At 40.4% G+C, this 25,154-nt stretch overlaps 2 protein-coding genes across 2 annotated transcripts; both read left to right on the plus strand.

Annotated features, from left to right (window-relative positions):
- Positions 1-1,188: 1,188 nt before the first annotated feature.
- Positions 1,189-16,503, plus strand: gxylt2 (glucoside xylosyltransferase 2). Its single transcript, XM_046384773.1, has 7 exons — positions 1,189-1,749; positions 8,557-8,743; positions 9,781-9,912; positions 12,048-12,299; positions 12,617-12,740; positions 14,330-14,502; positions 15,309-16,503. The coding sequence occupies exons 1-7, from the start codon at positions 1,457-1,459 to the stop codon at positions 15,483-15,485; spliced, it is 1,338 nt and encodes a 445-aa protein (XP_046240729.1). The 5' UTR covers positions 1,189-1,456; the 3' UTR covers positions 15,486-16,503.
- Positions 16,504-17,387: 884 nt separating this feature from the next.
- ppp4r2b (protein phosphatase 4, regulatory subunit 2b) lies at positions 17,388-23,675 on the plus strand. Its single transcript, XM_046384774.1, has 9 exons — positions 17,388-17,545; positions 18,220-18,301; positions 18,636-18,806; positions 20,081-20,174; positions 20,265-20,302; positions 20,428-20,502; positions 20,597-20,737; positions 20,837-21,135; positions 22,070-23,675. The coding sequence occupies exons 1-9, from the start codon at positions 17,512-17,514 to the stop codon at positions 22,447-22,449; spliced, it is 1,314 nt and encodes a 437-aa protein (XP_046240730.1). The 5' UTR covers positions 17,388-17,511; the 3' UTR covers positions 22,450-23,675.
- The last annotated feature ends 1,479 nt before the right edge of the window (positions 23,676-25,154 follow it).

Genomic DNA, 25,154 nt, shown 5'->3' on the forward strand with positions numbered 1-25,154 from the left:
AAAGACAGATAATAACAATAAAAACAAAAACAAATTTTAATGGAGGCCCATTACAGCTGTCGTGTTGAAATGTGACTTGACTGTACGTTCACGCAGTCGTTGTACTTCAGTATTATTTTTTTTATTATTATTTATTTTTTTTATTATTTTATTTATTTTTATTTCTTACGTCTGCTTTACTACATTTCAAACTTAGACATTATAGTTTTTACTCCGTTGCATTTATTTGACTTCTGCTAGTTTCTTTGATTAGATTTGGTTAATTGATTTCTAAGTTTACAAACAAAATCTAATATGAATTTACAAAATAAGACACATTATATTAGATTAAACAGTATAAAACTCCAAAAACTCCACTAGATACAACATTAAAATGCTGCTTGCCCTCAAAGTGAGTGTTTAGCCCCTTAAATCTTATGCAGGCTATGCAGATAGAAATCATCCAGCATAAGACATTGGGAAGGACCTTCAAAGCACATGTCCAGTGCCCACATGCCAGTCCAGGTTGCACCCCGCCTCTCGCCTATAGTCAGCTGGGTTAGGACCCTGACGGATAAGCTGTATAGAAAATGGATGGATGGATTACCAGTGGGGCAGCTGCCTGAGGGTGAGGGACACTAACAGACTCAACAGAAAGCCGGTCATGTTGTGGGAGAGGAACTGGACTCTCTGACGGTGGTGTCTGAGAGGAGGATGTTGGACTTTCCCTCTCACCCTCTCCACGATGTGCTGATCGGCTACAGGAGCTCGTTCAGCAACAGACTCCCACGGTGCACCACACAGCGACACAGGAAATCATTCCTGCCTGTCGCCATCAAACTGTTAAACTCTGCACTGTGACGGACACTCACTTACTTTTATATATGTTTTATATATACAATGTATATATGTACACATGTAAATACTTATATTTTTATATCTTTCACTTTCTTTCTTGATCAGGAAACCTGCATGTGCAATGTCTATACCAAAAAGAATTTCTCCTCGGGGTTAAATAAAGGAATTCTGATTAGAAGGAGAGTTTATTGACTTGGCACTGACTACATTTTCATGGCTTACTTTTAACTGAGTGTTTGGTGATAATTAGGATGACTTACTGGGTCAGTGTTTCGGTGATTTTTAGACAGAAACTGCATTGACATTTTTAGAGAATCTATAAATCATGAACAGTACATACACAAAGTTATATCTGTCTCAGAACGGACATCCTGATAAGGCCATCAGAGTATACTAGCGCGTTAATACTGCCACCATTACGGTAATGTCGGAGAAGCCACGCCTCCGCTGTGTAATCCTCCATGGACGATGAGGAGCTCCTCGCCGCTCTCCATCATCATCTGCAGAAAAATGCGAGCGGGGAGCGGTAACAAAATGTCAACTCGGGCCGCTCTCCCTCACTCGCAGACATGAGCGGAGTCCCGTCTACCTCTTCCACCCGCAACAAGTCGCTCTCGCCATGCGGATCCACGGCAAAATAGTTGTGATCGCCGTGTGTTTTGGAGTTTTCCTACTTTTGTACTTTTTGGGGGGCAACGCTGCGGACGATCCGCTGTTGAAAGAAGTTGTTGAGGAAGAGGAGGAGGAGGACGGCAACTCTTCCCGATCGCTCTCGGAGCTCGGGCGCGATGTTGTTGCGGCAAAGTTTGCTAAGAAACCAGCCGCTGGAGTCGGCGCGCGTACGGAGGAGCTTCTCAGGAGACGAAAAGCGGAGAGAGCGATCAACAGAGGGGCCAGCGTGAATGCAAAGAGGTCAGTTTGTTTCTTCCTCCTCTGTCGACACGTTTCACCCAGCCCCGATGAGCCCCTGTTCCTCCACGCTTGTTTCCATTTGCGCACACACAAAAGGCGTCATTAATCACCTGGTGTGGCCGAATCTCATCTTTCCCGTCGACAGGAAGTTAACGAGCGAGAGTGTCAGCATTTAATCATGCTTTGAAGCAGACGTGCTCACTCCATCAAAGAGCTTACGTGGGGCTCAAGGACGCTGGCGTCACAATAGCTTGACCTGTCAGGGCGACACTTTCAACATGCACATGGGCATCTGTTTGGCTGCGTTTTTGTGGCTCTTATTGTGTCCCCCCCCTGCTCATTTATTAGATTGTGAGTCAGTCTGTTACAACCAGGGGCTGCTCAGATATCTGGCTGAAATGTGAGTAGGGAGCAGGACTAATGTGATTATGTGGAAATGTTGGCAGTATTTGCAGAGGACGTCAAACAAACAGCACAACAGAGCGATGAATCATTACCTGACCTCCAAATCTTCATTATTTGACCCTTGAGGGCTTTGAGGCCCTCAATTCAAACCTCCCACTTTTTTTTTTAAAGGATTTAAGGTCACCTTGAAAGACCTAAATTGCAATTAATAAGGAATACAAATGAGCACAGAAAGGTTTGCCTGTTTAAATACCGCTGCACTGGTGAGATGTAACTGGAAACGACAGAAAACGGAAACCCATCCTGTTTACTGTTCCCTTGTCAAAATCTGCCCAAACGATCCGTGTGGGAGTGACAAGCTTGTCAGGTGAGATTTTGGTTTTTTTTGTTTTTTTTTTTCCTAAATTCCCTCTCTGGGTAATTAGAATCTGCACATGATCTCATCTCTTCGCAGCCTCTCAGATTTAGACAAAAGACAGAGTTTGCCAGTTGGTGTTTCTGTTCGAGGATGGGAACATTTTTTATTACATTTTCCATCTTACTATTTTCAGCCTCATGCATCCCTTGCGTTTCCTCCTGGGTTGAGTGCCAGGCGATGCCATAATGGCCATGCTGTGGTTACAGAGATACTCGCTCCGCCGGCAAGCAGCAATATGCATTCTGCTCCAAAGCCAGACTGGAGGTTTGGGACAGTGTTCGGTAGATAAAAGCCATCAAGGCGTTACGCTGAGAAAGGACCTTTGCGTCCTCCCACAAACCACACTCCTCCATGTGTGCTCAGCGCTGATAAGGGAGATGGGGTGGAAGGGGTCACCAGTGGCCGTAAAAAGAAAAAAGAAAACACTAACAGGTTTGGAAAGCGCTCAAAACTGACTGCTGCGATTAGAGGGAAAGACGCTGAGCATCTGGCCAAAAGCCTTCAAAAACTTTTTTCTGTTTAATTGCCTGAGCTAACCAGGTGGATGTTTGGTTTGGAGTATAAAAGCCAGAGGAATTTGAACAATAGGGTGTAGTTTTCAGAAAACACACGTACAAACAAACCTTGATTGTTAATGTGCTTCCTGGAGATAGTAAGGACGACTCAAAGATGTCTAAGTAATTGATTGTCGGGCAGAAAATCCTTAATGTGTCTATTGAAGCTCCTTTAATCCTCATTTATTTTAGCATCAAACATACATTTTAATGTTGAGATGTGTGTACAAACTGCTTTTTTAGGCCTGTTTTCTGTATCTGTTGCCCAACACTCCATTCAATCTGTACATTTCAGTGGTGGACAGACTTCCTGTGAGACTGGCCTGATAGACAAACGTCCCCGTTTTTCCTAATCATATCATTTCCTTTTGACACATCACTCTACTTCCTGTAGCTTAAAATAGAGAGAAGTGCCCCCCCCAGACACCGTTCACATACTGCAGACGACTGCAGATGATCAGCTGGTGAAGTTTGTATAATCAGTTCATCATCATTTATCAGGCAAAGACACCAGACATTTTCCACTTCCAGATTTTTCTTTCTTTTTATCTGGTTTTAAATGGAATATGTTTGACTTTTGGATTCTGATGCTTCTTCACTATTTCAGAACATTTTATACACTGACAGATCAATCAGTTGATCAACAATATGAGCATATTAGCTAATAACTGCTGGTTTCAGCCCTACACACCAAAAATCTGTGTCTTAAAATCCCTGTACTTCACACGTTCCTTCAGCCTCTTCTCTTACCTTCATGTTTCAGATGCAGAGTATTACAGATGTAACCCCTCTGCTTGCAGTGTTACACTGAATTAAAGCGTGCATCTACAGGATTAGATGTGATACGTTGTGTCGAAACAAATCCCTTGCCCTGACACTTCATGTATAGTTAGGCAGTCTTCCTCGCAGCAGTGAGGTCACTCCCTCTCGCATCGGCATTATGCGTAGCTATAAAAATGTCACTTTGCATGACTGAACACTCTTTTCTGCTGTTTTGAAATCTCCCTCCTTGCCTGTGTAGCCTAGCGTGGATGGAGAGGTTGCTTGTGTGAGCCTCGTCAGGGCAGTAAAATCTGTCTGGCTAACTCACTTTGAGATTACAAGCGAATGAGTCATGAAGGAGAAAGTGAAACGACAGAAAGACTTTGCGTAAAATCATACATTTCTAAGAATGTTTTCCTGGAAGGGAAATATAAGCTGAACGACAGCGTTTTCTGAACAGTCACTGATCAAGCAAATGCAGATGCAATTAGTTGATCCGCTGACGAGCAAAAACCTAATCACATGCAAGATTTCCTCCAACGTTCCACTTTCAAGATTGATTAATAGTTGTTTATCATATAAATATGCCTGACATTTGCCTTTTGTATTTATTTTTCTCTGTTTTGCATTACTGTAAGTGAAATATCTTCAGGTTTTGGACTGTGGATGTTTGATCAAGTGCGATTTTTAACAATTTTTTGTCAATTATACAACAGTTGTCAGGTTAATTAATAATGACAATAATTGTTTATTTTGAATTCTAGACCACGAGTGTCTTGGTGCTGGCGATGCTCCTTTGGGATGTTGCAGTAAACAAAGTTTAGTTTAGGCTGGAAAATTGTGGCTTGTGTTTGTCTTTACTGGCACAATGGACTGACTGAAATGCAAAAGAACACTATAGTGGGGCTCAAGCTCCGTATTCGATGCATTTTCAGGTGATGCTATCGCCAATGGTTAAGACCCACTTTGATTTCAGCAGTGTCCACACACACTGTTTGTTCAGTGTTGCTACAACTGTCTAGGAAACTCAACGGTCTGGAATGATAAATCTAAAGTGCAACACACACTGGCTGCATCACTCGATGCACATCATTAGATGCATGTCGCACAGAAGTTGTACTCAAGTTGACTTAGCCTGAATGTGGCAATCTGAGACGCGACTATTGTAAATGCTCAGCATCGGATAGGAAATATCCTGATGCATCGACAGGAATATCTCAGCAATGAAGCATATCAGTGTACAGGCCCACTTATTCGATGGGCTTATTTGGTGGCCCAAAGTCAATCTCCAAACCAAATGACATTTACCAAATGTTTGGGGATGTAACATATGCGTTCTCATCCAAACATTTGGTATATTGTTTGATGAATCTTTTACCTTTTAGATCTGGGATTTCTTTTGTCAGTGGTATGGAAGTAACTCTTCCAAGATGTGCAAAATGTCATCAGGTTAATGGGAACATCTTGGTAGAATAAAGATTTAGACTGACTCATAATGACCAAATATTTGGTTTAGGCCACTCAGCTTCTTGGCAGCTTGTTGAGCAAAGCGTAAGCCGGTGATGAATCCAGTTAATCTGTTTGAAGAAATGTGTATGGTTTCATCATCATGTGGTCTCATATTTTGTTCCTCACTGTTTTAAATTCTTTTCTACCCCCCGTATAGAGGAAGAGCGTGCTGGGAACGTGTTCATTTTCATACCTTTGATACCCACGGGTGCAAACCAAAGTGAACATATTGGATACAAGTCTACCAAATAACCCAGTTATATGCTGATTAATTGAATGCCTTCAAGGTGTTCTTTGGTGTACTTTTTACTCTGGCTCTTCATTCTGTACATGCACATTTTTCTTTGACATTATCTTTTGAAGGTGCTGCTTTTTTCTCTCCTTACATGATTTAAAAGGGCTGGCTGTGGTGCTTTGTAGGCAGAGAGCTCCTCTTATGCTCACTCTGCAGCCAGTAATGAATTCAGTCCTTTTGTACCTCTTCTGTGCGTTTTGACTGCTTCCAGATGTGGAGGGAACAGTGCCATGACACAAAACATCATGTGTGCAGCCCAGGCTTTATGCAACAAAGAAATTTCCTTTTTTTTTTTTTGTTTTGTCATCCAATTTTATGCAGAAATCATTTCAAGGCATTTATTTTGCATGACTAAGTGCATCGCAATTACAGCCGTGTAGGAGATATGGATTGCATTTTCTGCGGGAAAATAGGAATGTGTGTTCAACAACCTTGACAGAGCGTCAGCCTTTGAAGCGTGGCAGACAGATTTCTCAGCACCTTCTCATTCATCCTAATCTGCGGTTCATCATTGTCCCTCAGCCATGCAGAAAACGAAGTGTCACGCTTGGAGACTACCCTGCGAACCCACCTGTCAAATTTCACTCTTTTCTCTTCCCATTTGTTTGATGGCAGACTCTTTGCTTCCTCCAGTCTCAGAGGGAATCCATGCCTTTTGCTATATGCAGCCTTTAGTCTTAAAACCATTTGCCGCACTGTTATCCCATATAGAGATGCACGCTGAAGAGCAGGTCTTGTGGTGCACTCCCTATGGCTATGCCAACATTTATGTTTAACGTGTTATTACAACCAGCCCCATGCGGTGGAGAACAACGAGATGATGTCAGCCTTACCTTCAGCCCCCCCGCCCCAAACAAATGTTTCTTTATCGTAGTCGGAGATATTCTGCACTGCTGAGTGTGCTTTAACTCAGCAGCAGCGCTGGCTCTGCAGAGAGAGCATATTTTTACATTAGATAAAAGACCACCTTGCCTTTGAGCATGGAAGAAAAAAGTAAGAACAGAACTACAGAGGAAAAGAAGTTATGTGTGTGTGTGTGTGTGTGTGTTTGGAGGGGGTTGGGGGCTCTCATGTCTTTGAGAAAGATCATTGATTTCGCACTTTGTTTGTCTGACTGGAGGATCTGGTGATCTGTTGTTTTCTTGAATGCTTCACATGTCTTGAATCTCGTAATGTCCAGGATTCATTTCTGTGCTGCTGATGTGTTCATGAAGTGACATGTTATTACTGTTTGACAGTTACATGCTGACAGCTGAGAGCTAATCCGCACTGCTGGGCTCTGAGGCTGTAGGCATTTTGTCGCGGGTGGAAGTGGTTTTAACAGATGGCATTTGCCCGAAAAGCAGGCGATACCTATTCAGCGTTCAGATAGGATGCATTTTAGTTCATTAAATATTTATCTATGAAATCTTTCAACCCAAATTCATTCTGATGCAAAATTTTGTACAAAATTAATAAACACAGATTTTAAGGCGACTTTGTTACCTCTGAAAGAAAATACAAAACATCCTTCCACTTACAAGTGAAAAGTTGAATTCATAAGCAGAAAAACACATTGATTAAGTGTGTGACCAGTAGCTCATTGTGACTGTTAGATAACATTTAATGAATAAAAATTGCTGTCTACTTGTCCTTCTGTTGAGTTATGTTAGCATTCATTAGCGTCAGTTAACTATTAAGCAAAAGTTACATAATCTCATTTTACCGAATTGTTTTTATACATCAAAAGCAATATTTTTGGATAACAAGAACCTCAGTGTCAGTTAGCCTGTTACAGAGGCCATGATAATTCAATTCAGGCACCTTTGATCCATATGGCATCCATATCATCTGCCTGTGCAACACATTCAGTTAACAGAAGCTGCCATCTCTTTCTTTTCTGCTTTTGGGCAAAAAAGAAAAATGCAAATTAATTGTAACTGGTTAAGGGCAGTGCAGACATGCTGAACAACAAATATTGTTAACAATATATACATTTTATTGTTACTCGTTAATATAAAGTCTACTACTAATGTAATACCTTACTAACATACCTTGCTTGTGTTGGCTTGGCAAAAATCTACATAATTTTATATGATCATATTTATTCAAATATCTGTCTGAAACAAAGATCTTAATTTAAAAACTTGCTCAAAATGTTCAGTCCTGCTTCTTCCCTTTTTGTTGCGCTGAGTCTGGAGCTTTAGAGCTTTCGTTGATACTAAAAACACTGTCAGGGGTTGATTTGTCATTGAAGTATGTCAGGCTAAATTACAGAGAAATTTGTTTAATCGTTCGTTTAATGAAACCATACAACCAGAAGAAATTGGTGTCTTGAATTTGAATGTTATCTGTACAGACATGATCTCAATGGAGCGGATAAATGTTTTCATATAATCTTTGTATTACATTCTGAAGCAAAAGAGGATTTGAAGGGCGTTAATGGCTAACCGAATAGGAGGATTTAAGGTGTTCAAATTCCATATCGGTCAAACATAATACTGAGGTTTCAAGTAACGGTTTCTTTTTCAGTGTTTGTGTGGCTCAAGTATACCTCAGTTCATCTGCTGCAGGGTACACATTGTTCTTCACAAGCACAGCAGCACACAGGCCAATTTACAAGCGACGAGAGAGGGAAACAAGCTTTGTGAAAGCAGTGATTGTCAGCAGACACACACCTCACCCCCTTCGCCCACACATGACCTTGAACCACTTCGATCTGAAGACACTGATGGCTGAAGAAAAACACATGCACGTTATTTATTCTGTTGTTCAGTTAATGCGTTTGAAAGGTACTCTTCATGTGTTCAGTTTAAATCACCCGTGTTGTACATTTTCTGTTCTTTTACACTTTTCATCTGTGTCTTTTACATGTGTTATTTTAGTAATGTGGCCCAGCCAATGACCAGGCGCCCACGGGCAGAGGAGGTCATGCACCTGGCTGTGGTGGCCTGTGGGAATCGTCTAGACGAGACCCTCGCCATGGTCAAATCAGCCCTCCTGTTCAGCCTCAAGAGGATCATGTTTCACATTTTTGCAGAGGACCCTTTGGCTCCTCAGTTTGAAGAAAGGGTAAGAATTCTCCCCTGGCTTGATGCCCAACTGTATACGTTGCAGATTTTTACAAAAAAAAAACCACAAGATCGATTGTGTTTCCACAGAGACCTTACGTAGAAGGGCCATTCCTTTTGGATTATTTTGTCTTCTTCAGTGAGTCCTCTGACTTCTGATTTAATCCGACACATGTTAAACTTTCGTTCTTTCTTTTTTTGATAGATGATATCAAGATCAGAGCAGCTTTAACTCTGCCTCTCTGACTCACTCTACTACAGACATATAACTCATTTTATCTCAAGGCTGAGGTGTAATATATTACCAAGGCACCCTTTTCTCTTTTCGCTTTTTTCTCCAGTACCATGTATCACTTCAAAGTCACCTTTACAGAGTTGCCTGGTATGAGTCCGATTACTTCCTCTGATATTGTAGCTAACAGTCTATTAACTTCACTTCCGCTAATGAACTTTCAACAGCACCTGAAGCACATTAAACAGCTTTAAATCCAAACCCTGAAGGCTTGAGCGTGCCGTCATGTGTGGCGACTCATTGCCATGTGTGAAGGCAGAGAGTTGTGGTTGTCAGGGCCTACAAAATGTGGCACATTTGTGGCAAATTGTGTCTACTTTGGTTTCTTGTTCTCCTCACAGGAGCCAACTGTTTGCAGAGCTCTCACTCTTTCTAGGAACAGTCTGTTAAACTGATGATTACACAGGGAGTCAGCACCTAAAGGGTTGGATAGCACAAGCTTTAATGATGCACTCTGGACTAAAAGAGGGTGCCTTCCTTTGTTCAGGCTGCAGCTTTTAATAAAACAGCTGGCAGCTGCATGTTTTCCATACAGAACCACGGAACGAGACGTGACTTCACTGTTTTAAATGGCTTTCTTCGCGAGCCATTTTGTGTTCGAAGGTCTGTGAAAATAGAGAAAGATTAGGTTTCAGAATAATACTTGTTTAGATTTTCTCACACACACTCATTCCCTCACTAAACCATTTAAGAAGCCCGTCAGACACTTCCTCTGTATCATGTTTGATGTGTTGCTTTGCTTCCAGCTGAACCGGTGGCCTCGCTCTGTCTCAGCCAAGTTCCAGTACAGTATCTACCCCATCACTTTCTCTGTGGGGAACGCCGACGAGTGGAAGAAGCTCTTCAAGCCCTGTGCTGCTCAAAGACTCTTCCTCCCTGTAAGGCTGCAGCATTTATCTCCTCTCATATCCGCACCATGCATAATGTCATTAACCAGCGTGAGGGAAAAATGACATGAATCTGTTTCATTTCTACTTAGACAGCATTTCCCAGCCATAATTTTATTGCATGCTTTTAATTAATTACTTGTATGATTATTGATGATTTCACACCTTTTCTGCAACATTTACTTAACAAATAAGCAGTCTCCAGAGACTGAATCCAGTAATCTCATCCACTGTAGGCTGTGTATTGATTTTCTTTTTTCTGCTGGTGTTCATTGAAATAACAGCCAGCTTACTTACCATGTAATGAACATATTGCAGGTCAGAGAGATCTATAGAGGTTTTCTCTTGCCTCAGGGCAAGACATCACTCACTACTGACAACACCATCTGAGAACCAAGCAGGAGTCTTTCTGCCTCTACGAAAGTCTGAATTATATAAAGGCTGGATTGGGCCAACATTCAGAACCATTATGTTCTTGTTTTGGCAGTTAATGCTGTAAAAACCCAAATCCATCTGTTCTTTAAAAGTGGTCTGCGATACTTCTTTTACACTAAGCAGTCCCCCTGGCATGGAAGTAGGTTGAATCAGTTCAAGACTATCGTCAGACTTGCACACACTTTGTGAATCCTCCCAGTGAAAAAATGTTTCACGTCCACTGCTATGGGGTTGCTTCCAGGAGCTAAATTTCAGCACTGCTCAGGTCCAATCAGGGAACGACGACTACAGCTCATTTACATCACAGGAAACTCATCCAGTAATTTAAAAATAATCTGCCAAGCATTGACAACAAGTTCCTCACAGGATGCAGGATGTAATTAATGTATTTTTTAACTCATCTTATTGTTCAAGAAGACAGTGGAAGCCAGTATTTTCTTCTCCCACTGTAGCCCACATTTTGATGATATGTGAATTCTGTGATGTTCGTTCACACTTCAACTCTGTCTTGATACTGACATTTTTCCTGCACCTTTATCAGTAAACTCTAGCAATGGTAAGGGACAAAAGTCCTGCATAGGCTGTCGACTCTTTCTGAAAACCTGGAGCTGGGCAAATTATGGTAGTTGGTTTATTTATTTATTTTATTAATGGCAGGTCTTATCTCCTTATTGACAAACATGTTTGTTTGGTGCAATGGTTAAGCCTTTTACAACAGCTGGCAAACAGCTCTGTGGCAACATTCATCCTATAGTCTGATCCCCACCGTGACTGTGTGAAACCGTGATTTCAAATGCTATCCCTAGTCCACAGCCAAGTGTCCACATTACTGGATTTAATTATTGGCAGAAATTCCACTACTGGCACAATAACAAAAAAATTTCTACTTGTCAGCAGCAAGTATATCATGCATCCTGTATTAATACATGAGTGAATCAGTGTCTCTGAGAGCAAGCTGTTGGCACTGTGAGAAAATATCTTGATTTTTTTCTTTGTTACATTGTCACAGGTTTTGCTCTTTTAGCAAAATTTTCAGCCAAGCAGAAGATTCACTGCTTTGGTCCAGACCGAAATATCTCAACAATTGCTGGATGGATTTCCATTGTAATTCATACAGACATTCATGAAATGAATTATTTTTTAACTTTTCATCTAGTGCCATCAGCAGGTCAAAATTTTAATTTTAACCAGCACTATTATTAACCATAATCTACAGCTTTTGTGTTTTGCTCTTTTTAGTATATGTTACTATGCTAACAAGCTACACTAACATGGTGACCATGGTACACAATGCACTTGGCAAACATCAGCGTGTTGGTGACGTTATTGTGAGCATGTTAGCATTTGTACAGCCTCAGAGAGTTGCCAGCCTGGATGTAGACTCTTAATTTTGCTAAAATATTGACACTGCAGAGTTTGTTTGATGTGGAATCCCATTTTTTCTTTTTAAAGCTTTCTGCATACTTTATCAGTACTTTTTATTAGTGTCTGTCTGGGAGAGTGCAGCGTATTATAAAACTGTGAGATACTAATGTATTTTTTCCATGAAAGAAAGTGACCACTGTCCCAAAGGTATAAACTTGTTTTTTAATTACGTTTTAGGTTACATGTTGTAATCACACTCTCTGTTTCTTTAGATTAAGGACTATGGTCCTAAATACTCTAACGATATTGTAATTGTTTCCTCCCAGATCATTCTGAAAGACGTGGACTCATTACTCTATGTAGACACTGATGTACTGTTCCTACGGCCCATGGATGACATCTGGAGTCTCCTCAAGTCCTTCAACAGCACCCAGCTGGCAGCAATGGCCCCAGAGCACGAGGTCCCAAAAATTGGCTGGTACAGCCGCTTTGCCCGCCACCCTTACTATGGAGTCACAGGGCTCAACTCTGGTGTCATGCTGATGAATCTGACTAGGATCCGCAGCACAATGTTCAAAGTAAGGCCAAAACATCGTCGTGTTTCCTCACACCCTGAGCAGCAGAATGCTAAAGTGAGCTGTGATTTGCCTTTTGCATTCTGAAGGGTTTTCTATGAGCTCAAGTCACAGGCTGTGTGCTCTGAGTGGGCCGTGATTGAAGTTTTTTGATTACCACGCTAGCATCACAGACTTCTGCCCTCAGAACTCAATTTAGCAGCTCTCCAGCTCTTAATACTGCCTGCTGATTGCAAATGGAAGTGGGAATATAAATGTGCTCCTACTTTGGTGATGTGTTTTTGAAGAAAAAAAGGGTGATGTTGTTGTTGGTATTACAGAACAGTATGATCCCCAGTGGCTTGTCGTGGGAGGATCTTCTTCATCCACTCTATCAGAAGTACAAGAACCACATCACCTGGGGAGATCAGGACCTCCTCAACATTATCTTCCACTACAACCCAGGTACAGGTCTTTTTACCGGTGTACTTATGTCATCTACAGTCATCACAATCATCAAAACACATAATTATCACACTGTAAACATATTATTTATCCCCAGAAAGAGGCTTTAAAAGGCCTAACTAGAATATCAATCTATGTAGATAAATGTTTTGGGTTTTTTTTGGATTACTAGTCTGCACACTTTCAACAAAGCGGTTTCACACTATCAACATGTCCATATAAATTGCGGCTTATTGCTGAGTTAATAAACTAGTCTACATTATGAATCCAGATGAGTAAACACATGAGGCTGTGACTGTAGGCAACAGCAGACTGAGTTCCAGCTGCAGCGACCAGATGTGGGCAGAGTGCTCCGAGCCATCAGCAGTGCTGGCATCAGCAGTGTTTGCTTGAAAACAGAGCCAGGGAAGTGTTTGTTTTACATGGTATGGCTTTGGGTTCTCTGCTATCTACAAAGCAACACTCCACTTAGTCCACAAGCATTGTTCTGAGCTCTTTTTGCTTGTTCTCCAATCAGGAAACGCTTCTAAAAAAAACTGTGATCTGCCGTCAGATCAGGACGTGATGGAATTTAAGGGGGATCAAAAAGAGCTGGTGTTTTGATTCATGTAGTTTTTAAGTAAAAATGGAACAAGCTGAGCAGCTGCATAGGAGCAGTTGAAGGTTGATTGATTTGCTCAAGCATGCAGTGTAAACATTTTAGTGTGTTGAAGTCTTTGTTAGGTGCAAATAAATACATAGACGGAAGGACGGAAGACAATTAAACTGGTAGGTTGCACGCAGGAGGATGATGACACTTTCCTTGATCTCTCTCCTCAATCTTTAATCCGTTTATTCTGTTATCTTTATTTAGTTTGCGTTGTCTATGTATGGGACACAAGCCCTGTGGAACAGAAATGGGTTCTGTGGTGAACATTTCCACAGTCACAGCTGCATGTCACATGGCATCCAGAAAGATATTTTGCCATACAAATCCACTGCTTTAAAGAAGAAAATCGTTTGGTTTATCACATACTGAACTCTTAGGTGCTAACACTTGTCTAAAACACACTGACTTGTGAATGCAGAGAGCTGGAAAATTACAGCATATTCACTGAGTGAGGAACTCTCATTTGAATCAATGGGTCTCTACACAATAATACATTCATTGTAACAACATATCCTCTTACTGCTGGCTGTTTGGAGCCTATTTTTCCCACTGGTCCAGGCTGCATACACAGTTTGCTATTCAAAAACAGTTGCTACAGTCATACAAGAGACCTGCTGTGGTTCAGTGAAGATCGTGGTCACGTTAACATGGATATTTGGTTACTTCATCTAATAAACCAGGTGAAATGGGCGAAAAAGGGAAATTCTCCATATCAGTAATATGGGACAGATATGTATGTTTTATGCTGTATACTATACTCCTTCTGGACTTTTTCTCTTGGTGTCATGGGGAATCAAACTGACAGTCTATCAGTCACAAACCTGATTTTCAAAACCTTCATGAGTTACTGTCCCCACCATGTCCCAGTGTCCTATTTACATGAGATAAAGTGCTTGGTGTAATATATAGTGATGCCTGTGTTGTTTTTTTTCTTACCCAGAGTGTCTCTTCACCTTTCCCTGCCAATGGAACTACAGGCCAGATCACTGCATGTACGGGAGTAACTGTAAAGGGGCTGAAGACAAGGGCGTGTCCATCCTCCATGGCAACCGTGGAGTGTATCACGATGACAAACAGCCGGCGTTCAAAGTAGTCTATGATGCAATACGTGAGGTGAGTATCCCTGTTAGATATTTGAGCTTTACATGCACAATAAGGAATATAAAAATGTTAAACCCTATGCCCATAAGCCACACTTAAATACTGTTGATGGGAAACAGCAGATAAGTTGTCATTCATGTGTATTTGTGACACTGTTTGTATTTAATCAGTCAAAACTGTGTGAGCATTTCGTAGCAGACATTTTGATTGTTACAATAGAAAAATGCAGGTGTAACTAATCACATTAACAGTGGCTGCAGTCCATTTAGATCTGTCAGTTCCAGGGCCTGGTATCATCCATCATTAATGTTATTAGTTACACCTGTGCTTTTCCTGCTATATGGCACAACAAAGTATTTCCACTTTGTGCTTTGAGTACAGTCTGACACATTTAGCCTCACTTAGCACAAAGCAGGAGAAAACTACTGGCCAACGCTTGAAAAGCTACTGATATCAATTCTTCCATTTGACTCAGGGTAACACTAAGATGCATAGTTCCCAAAACGTCTTACCGATCCTTTAATAACTCAGATAAAGACCAACTTTGAGTATTTTTTTTCTGTCTCTTGCTTGCATTAAACAATCTGGGTCAGTCTTTAAATTTAGAATTTGTTTTCTCTGGCAGCAGAGTCAGTCCCCCACTGCTCTGCTGAGATAAGCCTCTTAAAGATGAGCTGGGTCCTAATTTATGACTAATACAGGACACAACGCAATTTGTAAATGGCATTCGGTCTGTGATATGTTCCATTAAAAGTACAATCGAACTGAAATAGCTCTGGGATCAGAACTGACACAGGACAATGTCTCTGTTTCTGCAGTTTCACTTTGAGGACAACATGTTCCAGTCGCTGTTCTACCCCATGCAGACCAAGTTCCTGGACACAGTCAATACCCTGTGTGGTCGGATTCCTCAAGTCTTCCTCAAGCAGATAGAAAAGACCATGAGGAAGGTGTATGAGGAGAAAGTGATCCGACACGTTAGACCGCACAAGTAACTGATGGAGAAATTGACTCTCTGTTTTTATCTGACAACACAGAGGACCATCTTGTTGTGGATTATGTGTCATAGCAGCAACTCTCAGACTGAACTGTCACTTCTGCATTTGCAGTGTACACAGCACATAATATTTTCCAGAAAGGACTCAAGAACATGATGATCATCTAGTGATGGTATGGGTAATAATGCTTATGTATACAGAGGAGCATACAGTGCTGGTCAGTGATGCTGTAGAATAGATTTGCCTTATTGCTGTTTTATACCTTTCATGCCCCAATCATGTACCGTAATGAAATGTTGGAAAGCTACAGTGGACATGAATTCTTTTTTTTTTCTTTTTTAAGAATTATGAAAGTATCAGCTCTTCATCTCAATTGTAGGCTAAAAATGAAGTTGAAAGCCTATTTGTGTCACATGGAGCCTTTAACAAAAGTATCTACCTTCCTTTTTTCCTTTGTGAACATGGTATACACTAAACAAAATCAACCTTGGACTTTGAAAAGCTTTACTGCTTGACGTAGTAGATTCATAAACCACTCCTGTAAAATCTTGTGAATGTTTTAACAGCAAAAAATGTGAGCCTTTGTGAATGAGAAGAGTTGCCAAATGCCACTGACAGTATTAAATGCAGCACAATAGACGAATCACGGACTTTTATGTTACATGCCGAATGTTAAAATGCACTTTCAGAATGATATTAAGACTGGATGGTTGTTTGTACACAACCTGTCCACATTAGATGCTACACAAACCAAAAGTGCTAGCATTTAAAGACAGTGACACACTACAGCTGATTATGTGCCATACAAATATTCATGTCTACCATGTTTACTATTACATGAAAATGAGTGGTATAGACGTGTGTGTGTTTGAGATCTTCGTTTGTAATATGATGTATGGTCTGTTGTGAACAAATGGGTCATATGTTTTAGCAGCATTACTTTCAATGTGGTGTAATGATCCACTGAAAATGGCTGTACAGTCAACGTGTGTTTCTAAATAAATCAATGCAATGTACCGAGTCTCTTTTAATGTATTAAATCCAGGCCCTGCCAAAGCAACAAAAGCTTATATAACCAGTAATTATACAGTGAGGAGAGGCAGTTTTTAGGTCCAAGCTGTTGACACCTGACCAACAATAAGTGTAAATGCTACGAACCTGATTCCAAAAAAGTTGGGATGCAGTGTATGATTTAAATATGAATATTTGCGAAGGAAACGTGTTTGCTGACGGTTTCATCGAACATCGACCCATCCTTGTCTGCAATCTGGGCTGCATGTCACAACACTGAAGACTACAGCTCAGTATCTGCATATCTATATTTAATTTCATACTATATTTGTCGTGATAAACATAAGAATTTGTTGGTTTTGGGTAATATTTGAGGAAAAGAGTAACAGGTTGATTTTCCCCCCGATTCAGTCCCAAAAGGGTTTCAGATTTGGTTCTTTAAACCTGGTTTCAGTTACTAAATACAAGTCATGGACCTTGGGAACAGCAGATTAGCAATACCAATATGACAGAGTGCTGAGAGCACAGGACAGTATTGTCACTCCGTTATTAGCCGCTGTAAGGACAAACATTTGTTCAGCTGCACGGTAATATTAAGCACGTTATAACTTATTAATCTTTTTCATCAAATAAGTATGTGTGCAGTTCTGATATTGCACTTTCTGTCTTACACATTGTGATGTATAAAATAACTTTATATTCATATTGCATTTAGTTGTTCTTTCATCCCTTTTAATTACTGCATTGCTATATTATGTTTCATTTTATTTAACAATTATGATTTTATCTGATTTTATGTCCTTGTATAATATTTCACATATACAGTATTACGTGCGACTCTGTTGCTCTTCCCAGCGCAGATATTCGTCTGTTGCTGAGCAGGCAGTGACCTCACGGCGCCATATTAAAATGCTCCCTCCTCTTTGCCTGTGAGATCGTAGCTTAGCAGCAGGAGCAGCTAGCCGCCAGTCTGCTTTTTACATCCACAAGGCTGACAGAGGGCAACGACGTGATGGAAATTGACTCGCTGCAAGAGGCGCTCAGAGGTCATTTCAGCTTATTTCGATAGTTTATGTGTTCACTGAGACCCCGTGTTGTACGTGTGCTTCTGTAATTGTTATGTTATAAAAAAATAAACGGATTGTAGATCACAAGCTAATGTCGCTACCTAGCTGCTACCCAGGACTAGCTAGCGCTAACATTACGAGCGGTTTCACGGAAATGGTTAGCTTGCTGTTCGATTTATTAACTAGGCAAGAAAGTCGTAGTGTGGTGGTTTTCCTTTTCCGTATATCCAAATTTACGTGTATTTTCCCTTCGTATTTGACAAATTGCTAGCAAAATATCTGGCTGAAAAGTAACTGGCCAGTGACACCGGCTATTGGTATATTACTATTTGCCGGCTACGCCGTTGCGGCTAACTTACCATGCTATCCAGTGCGCTAAACTAGCTAATAGATAGCATCGACTAGCTCGCTAACGCTACGTTATGTAAATAGCTAATGTTAATTAGACAAAGTATCGTCAGTGGTCTGCTAACAAGTTTCTTTTACTTGGTTAAAGTAGGCAGTCACTGCCGTAAACCAACATATCAGTTTTTTATAACAGAGCAATCAAAACTGGACATGAAGCTAGGTTAAACAGTTCATATCTGATCAAGCTAATCTGTATTCTGCTGTCAACATGTTTATTCACCCTGTGATTTATTTTGTCCCCTCAGATTTTGACAAGAAAGTAAAGAAGGAGCCATGTCCTCTGCTGGAACAGTTTCTATGTCATATTGCCAAGACTGGAGAGACCATGTAGGTGAACACTGCAGGCCTGATAAATTTCTCATTTCTCTTTGCAACACATACACAGTCACAAATAGGAAAATAGGAATAAGTGAACCATAAATATATTCATACATATAAGTATGTACCTGTCATATATTTGTAGTTCAGGAATAATTTTGTATTTTTTCTCAGTTTGTTTTGCAATTTTGTCAGTGTAACTGTATTTTCAAATAAATTGTAACCATAGCCGATGCAACTTCCAACCACTGTATGTCATTGAGAGATTTTACTGCTTTTTCCTTTATTCAGATGTGTTACGCCAAATGTGCTGAGCCTTGTTTTGCTTACCATTTTCTTCTAGGGTTCAGTGGTCTCAATTTAAGAACTACTTCCTGTTTAAATTGGAGAAGGTAATGGATGACTTTAGAGCCTCAGCACCTGAACAACGAGGTCCTGCAAATCCCAACGTGGAGTCAATTCCATTTGAAGATATGAAAGAAAGAATCCTGAAGATTGTGAAGGGATACAATGGGTAGGTACCCAGCTGAAGTTTTCACATATGAACTCTGGACAGTTCATGTGTGAGTGAGTTCGTAAGTTCAAAACATGTTGATTCTTCGGACACAGTCCTAAGTTGTCATTTCACACATGTAGCACATAACAGGTGATGTCAGATGTGTTTTCACCTCCGTTTGGTTTCAATAAAGAGCGGTGAATGGGTGGAGCTAGCAAGTGAAGGAGGAAGACGGCGACTCATCTGTAATGATGACAGTTTTTATTTTACATGATCATATAAAAATAACAGTGTTTACTTTTGACTCACTAGCACGTAATAGTGATTAATGATGACACATTCGGTTTTATCTTACATTTTCATTAAACATGTTCAGATAAGTTTATGTATGTATTTCTTTTGGTAGGGATTAGTTGGTAGAGGGCAGTTGGAATTAATAGTGTTTGCTTCGTAAGGTGATGATTGTTTGTGTTGGTCAGCAACAGCTTATTATTTTGGTAGCTGGGACAGTGATTCTCTAAGGTGACGCTGTTCTGACATGTTGTTCTTTGGCAAACAGCTGACAAGGTAGCTGTATTTGAGCTGTCAGAGAGCACGTGATTGCATGTCACCCACATTCTGCACTCATTATAGATTACATGCTTTGTGGGCTGTTTTAAAGAGCATAGGTAATGCTAGATGTTAAAATAAAGTGTTTTATGTTACTTCAAAGTTAATGAACAAATTGGAGGAAAGCGATATGATACTTTTTTTTCTGCTTCATTTTTTCATGCTTCAATTCATTACCATCAGTGGAAGGCTGTAATAATAATATGGAATATGGAACAGATAATAAATAAACCACTATTAAATGATTACATTATTTTCATCTTGTTTTGCCTTGTAAAGCTTTTAGGGTCAGTTCAGACATTTGTATGATAGTAAACTGAATGCCCTCATGTTTCGGAGTATTGGTTTGACAAAACAAGACAGTCGAAGATGATGCTTTGGACTCTGGGAAAGCTGATGGACAGTTTTTACTTTTCACTTTGAGTAATATGTCAAAACTAGTTTGACAACTGAGATATCATAATACTTCAGTAATATACTTGAAATTTTTTCTCTTGGCTGCTACTGTGATTTCTCCCCCAGTCTACCAGTATCCCTGAGTACTCACTAACCTGACTAATTAAAATGATGAATCCTAGGGCACTTTTTTTTTCTTTTTTTTTCTTTTTTTGTTCAATAAAACCTGGCTGACACATTTTCAGTTTAGTATAACTTGAATTTCTCTCACTGTCTCTCTATTTTAGAATCCCATTTACGATCCAGCGCTTGTGTGAGCTGCTCACGGAACCTAAGAGGAACTATACAGGAACAGATAAGTTTCTCCGAGGGGTGGAGAAGGTACGTCCTAAGCAGTACGCCCGTTTTCCATAATTTGTTTATCTGCTGACACCAGCTTTCACTAATTTGGAAATTCTTGTGACCCTCTAGAATGTAATGGTGGTCAGTTGTGTTCACCCAACCTCAGAGTAAGTGTCATGGCCAAACGAGACACATTTTAAAATAACTTAATAATACCTTTTTAATATGAAGTTTTGGAAATTATATTTTCTGTTGAATTAAGAGTTTTGTATTTCTGAATTTGCTTTTGCAGGAAAAATGGATGCAATGCTGTCAGTAGAATGAATGGAGTGATGCTTCCTGGAAACACATCTGCTTTTACAGAGAGGTTGTGTGAAATACACATAAATAACAGGTAATTTTTTTTCATTATTGAAAAAACATTTTTTTTTCATTCCCTTTTTCTGTGGGCTTCTTATTAGGAAAGTGAATGGTCCCGGAACTCCCCGGCCACTGAACCGACCGAAGCTGTCTCTGGCCAACTCCCTGGCAGCTAATGGCCTGCCAGACAGCACAGACAACAAAGACCTCAACACAGGGCAAGAAGATGACAAAGACTCCAGGTATGTTTGAAGCTCTGACACACCAGAAAAAATCTTTTCTCCATGTTCACAACCCGCTTGGAAACAATATTTACATCTCTTGTTTCTTCTGTTTGTCAGTGAAGTTTCAGCGTCGGGAGGTTCCCTGGGGAACTCGGTGAAGAACAAACACCCAGATGCAGAAGAGGACATGGAAGCCGAGCAGCAGGAGGTGAAGAGACTTAAGTTCAGCAAAGACGAGGAGGAAGAGGAAGATGAGGAGGATGAAGAGGAAGAGCAGGAGTTGGACACACTGAGGCCTTCACATACCACCTGCCTCTCAAAAGAGGCAGAAGCCATGGTCCAAGAGGAAGAGGAGAAGGTCGGGTACAGCAAGGAGAATGAAGCTTCCAGCAGTGCTGCTGCCAGTGAAGACCAAGGTAGAGGCTTTATTTTTTTTAGATGCTGTTATGGGATGTTTAGCGTATATATTTTTGGAAGGAGTTCACACAGGTAGGTTAGAATAAGTTGTGCAACAAGTAAGTTTTAGTTTGTGGTGCTGTTGAGTTGTATCAGGTTACAGTGTGTTTGTTATCTCATTCAGCCTATTTATATCACTGCATCGGCTAAATAACATCAGCACCTCTTTGTATAGCACAATACGTGTTAGCAGCACCACAAACTGCATTCTCCTAAATTATAATACTGTTGAACCAACACCTCTTTACACACAAACCAATCATTACAACCTTCATGAAGGCAGGATTTATTGTGGGCCTGTTGTGTTAGACTGCATTAAATTTAACTAAGTATACCTCATAAATGGATGGTGAAAATATGGGACCTGTCTTCCATGGTGTCAGATGAAGATAGGCCAATGGAAGCACAGACTGATTTGGATTCACATCAGTATGGTTGATCAGTGGCATATCACATTGGCAGTGAATGAGGGTGTGCAAAAATTGAGGGAGAATATAAATGTTAAACTCTAATATGGGTCATTTTCATTTGTTATAAAGCATATTACTCACCAGTCTTATTATCGTTGTTATTTCCTTGATTTACTACATACTCAAGTACTTTTAGAATGTCATTTTAATCTAGCTTCTCTGCAATAATGAAAGGAAACTTTGAATTCATTTTATAAGTTCATGTGAGCAGATATGACGAGCTCTGTTCATGATAAATTGTGTGTGTGAAGGCAAGGAGATGAGGCTTCCATCTGTCTTAAATTGACTGCAAAGGCTTGGGTGGTTTCACAGTTTGAAGAGGGCTAAAACACTATAAAACATACTCTGTGGTATATTAAAACACCTGTTGTTGTTTCTTTTTGTTTTGTTTTTTTTGTTGTTGTTGTTGTTTTTTAAACCACAGAACCAACAAGCAGCACCCAGGCTGAGGTGTGTGCAGGCTCAGGCCAGGAGGCCGAGCAGGCTGAGAGGGAGGTGCCCTGCGGCTCCCAAGAGGAGGGCAGTGACATGGATCAGACGGAACAGCAGGCACCCGCAGGCATCCTGGAGAGCCCAGAGACCAGCAGGGACAGTGAAGAGAGCAACAGCGACCCAGTCAGCAGCAGCAGCAGCAGCAGCAGTAGTAGCAGCAGCAGCTGTAGCATAGAGGAGAGTGCAGAGGCGGCCAGAGAAGACGTAGCGCTCACTCCCTCCAGCAGTACCACTGAACCTCCTACAGAGGGCGCCATGGAAAGTGCCACCTTGAACACTGGGACCACTGAGGAGCCCATGGAGCAGGACTAGACTGAGGGCCCCCTTGCAGCCATGTGTGACCATAAACCAGCTTGTCCTTGAATCCAGCTTGACTGACACTGGGAATGAGGATAACTGCACCTCGTATACAAGACGAACGCCTCGTCCCGCTTTTGGACACTCCTCCAAAATGGCTACCTGGCATTGATGTGGGCATACAAATAAATTTTCATTTGAATTTTTTTTTCCTCTTTTTAACTGGAACATTTTATTGGTTTTCTTATCCTCTGTTTTTAAGTTTCCCTTGAAAGGGGTTGGTTTCTGGGCTGGATTTTTTTTTCTTTTCTTTTTTTTTTTTTTTTTTTGTATGTGAGCAATGGGATTGTTCATATGCTGGGGTGATCTGGTTCTTTTCTTATGCCGCTCACTCTAACCATTTGGACAAGATTGGTAGTCTAAGTTTTGTATCCTTTAAGCCCTTGCTTAAACCACACTACCAGGGTTAGAACATTAGAACAGAGCCATACCAGCCCCTCATTATTTGAAATGATGTGAGCTGCTGCCACCGGGTCTGTTCCTGACTGAAGCTCATGTTTAAAAAAAAAAAAGAAAGAAAGAAAAAATGGTTCTTTAATCCAGCAATGACCTCAGTGTAACACCCTACCACCACTATGTTGTTACTCCATCTGGCTGTTTAGAACATCCTTTGTTTTAAAATGTATTTCCCCATCCTCACGAGATGGGGAGACTTTTTTTTTTTTTCTCCATTGTGTCCTTATATTATTTTAACCATATTTTTGCAATGATACACTACCAGTCCCACTGAACAGTACTATGACATGCTACCTTACTGAGGAGTTTTCTGTAAAATGATATATTTTGGATGCATAAAACCACACACATAATTTATATGATCATTTCAATTCAATGAGTTATTTTGGAGTATGTTTTTGTTTTGTCTGCCAGTTGTAGTTTCCAAAACCAGCTGTAAGTACAAAGATGACCTCCGCTTTCTTTGTATCGTGATGTCACCATGTTGTGTCACCGACCGATTTCCAGAGCAGTTTCTGGTTCCAGTTCTACACCTGTTTCTGCAGCTGTACTTTTTGATATTTAGAATTTTAAATTTCTGTAAAGTAGATTTTTGTAGATTGTAATACAGTATGTGTTCACTGCCTTTGTGAAACCATATATTATTGTATAATTTCTGTGTATACTCTGAACGCATTTGCTTTCAGTGTGGTATTCAGAAACAGCAATAAATGTTAACATTTTTATGCGTGGTGGTCTTGCTTACTTTCACACAGCACTTCATGGACTGTATTCACCATTCACTCATTTCTAGCATATGCTTCTTAGTTTCATAGACCATTTTCACAGCAGGCATTTTGACTTGGCACAGCAGCAAAACGCAGGTGCAATTAATACCCTAATTACAACTTGATTCCAGTTAAGTTCTGGGGTTCCTCGTATTATGGCAACTGTGCTTTCCTGCTACGACAGCTCATAATATCTAATATCTACCTAATTTCCTGACAACCATTTTTTAAATAAATTTTTTCCTGCAGCTTTTCACCAGCAACATGCTACATACCAGTTCCATACTGTATACTAATTATTTTTTGTGTGCACTGGTTTACTTCACTGTGTTAACAGGCAGTGATCCAGTTGGGGACCACTGCCAATTAACAAAAGCAAAGCCTTTCCAAAAAATACAATACTTTTTGTTTTCAAGAGCTTTATTGAGCTGTTAATATATTATCATGTGCTACTGTACTTTGTACAATATTAGTTTGCCATAATCTTGATGCAGTTTGTATGATGTTACTATAAGCTTTGATATTCATATGCACAGTGAAATTTTGTACTCATGGTCTGTTGTATTTTTAAAAAGAAGACCAGTAAGCTTCTTTTAGGAGTGTGTCTGACATGTTTCTCCTACAAGAAATGAACTAATTAGACTCCTGTTGTCTCATCCCTCCATGTCCTCCGTGTCAGGGCAATTGAAGCTGGAAAATGAAGGCAACATGAAGGAACGTGATGAAGGCAGCCCGTCTTACTTGGGATATTTTTTGTAGACAGTGAAACCACACAAGATGTGTTTGGCAACCTTCTTCTGTAGAGGCTTGCCATCTGCTATGGGGCTCGGGTCATAATCAGAATATACACAAGTGTGAACCTTTGCCCTTTAAATAAAGATGGCTTCCCATATCAGTTTGTTTAGCAGAAGTCTCAGATGTGTTCCAATGAGTCATTTCTCAATATGGCCCATCGCTGCTTTTGACTGCTGAAATTTGCCCAGGCTCCCTGAGGAAATAAAAATGCATTCATCCATGCGGCACTGTTTAAACGGTGGGCTTTTAAGACTCGTATCCAGGGAAACAAATGCCAGGTCAAGAGGGATATTAAAAGCAGCTTGACACCAAATGACTTTTAATCTGACCCAAGCTCTCTGAATGGCACAAGATATGAACAGAGGAGGATGGTAGCTTGAAGGTTTAACTGACACTTTCATCTTTTAAGTGAGCAGCCTGGAAAACTGGCCAGTTGTCTCTTCACACTTATCGCAGTTTATATAAGTTAGTCCTCAGTTTATGTCATCACTGTGTTTGCAGATATTGGCATTACTGTCGGACCTACAATGAGAAAAGCTGCCTCTGGTCTCCCAGAGAAGCACAAAATAAATAAATAAATTGCAATTTAAAACACTGTAGTTTAATGTGAAAGTGGTGCAACAGCCTCACTGTTCTTTGCAT

Source organism: Scatophagus argus, chromosome 3, assembly GCF_020382885.2.
Source record: "Scatophagus argus isolate fScaArg1 chromosome 3, fScaArg1.pri, whole genome shotgun sequence".
NCBI classification, from domain to species: Eukaryota; Metazoa; Chordata; class Actinopteri; family Scatophagidae; genus Scatophagus; species Scatophagus argus.

What these genes read in the sequence shown, in the direction of transcription:
- ppp4r2b (XM_046384774.1), top strand. Translation starts at nt 17,512, where the DNA reads ATGGAAATTGACTCGCTGCAAGAGGCGCTCAGAG. An exon ending in GCCAAGACTGGAGAGACCAT is followed by an intron (nt 18,302 to 18,635) that starts GTAGGTGAACAC and finishes ATTTTCTTCTAG; the next exon opens with GGTTCAGTGGTCTCAATTTA. An exon ending in ACATCTGCTTTTACAGAGAG is followed by an intron (nt 20,503 to 20,596) that starts GTTGTGTGAAAT and finishes GCTTCTTATTAG; the next exon opens with GAAAGTGAATGGTCCCGGAA.
- gxylt2 (XM_046384773.1), top strand. Translation starts at nt 1,457, where the DNA reads ATGCGGATCCACGGCAAAATAGTTGTGATCGCCGTGTGTTTTGGAGTT. An exon ending in GCCAGCGTGAATGCAAAGAG is followed by an intron (nt 1,750 to 8,556) that starts GTCAGTTTGTTT and finishes GTGTTATTTTAG; the next exon opens with TAATGTGGCCCAGCCAATGA. An exon ending in TATCTTCCACTACAACCCAG is followed by an intron (nt 12,741 to 14,329) that starts GTACAGGTCTTT and finishes TTTCTTACCCAG; the next exon opens with AGTGTCTCTTCACCTTTCCC.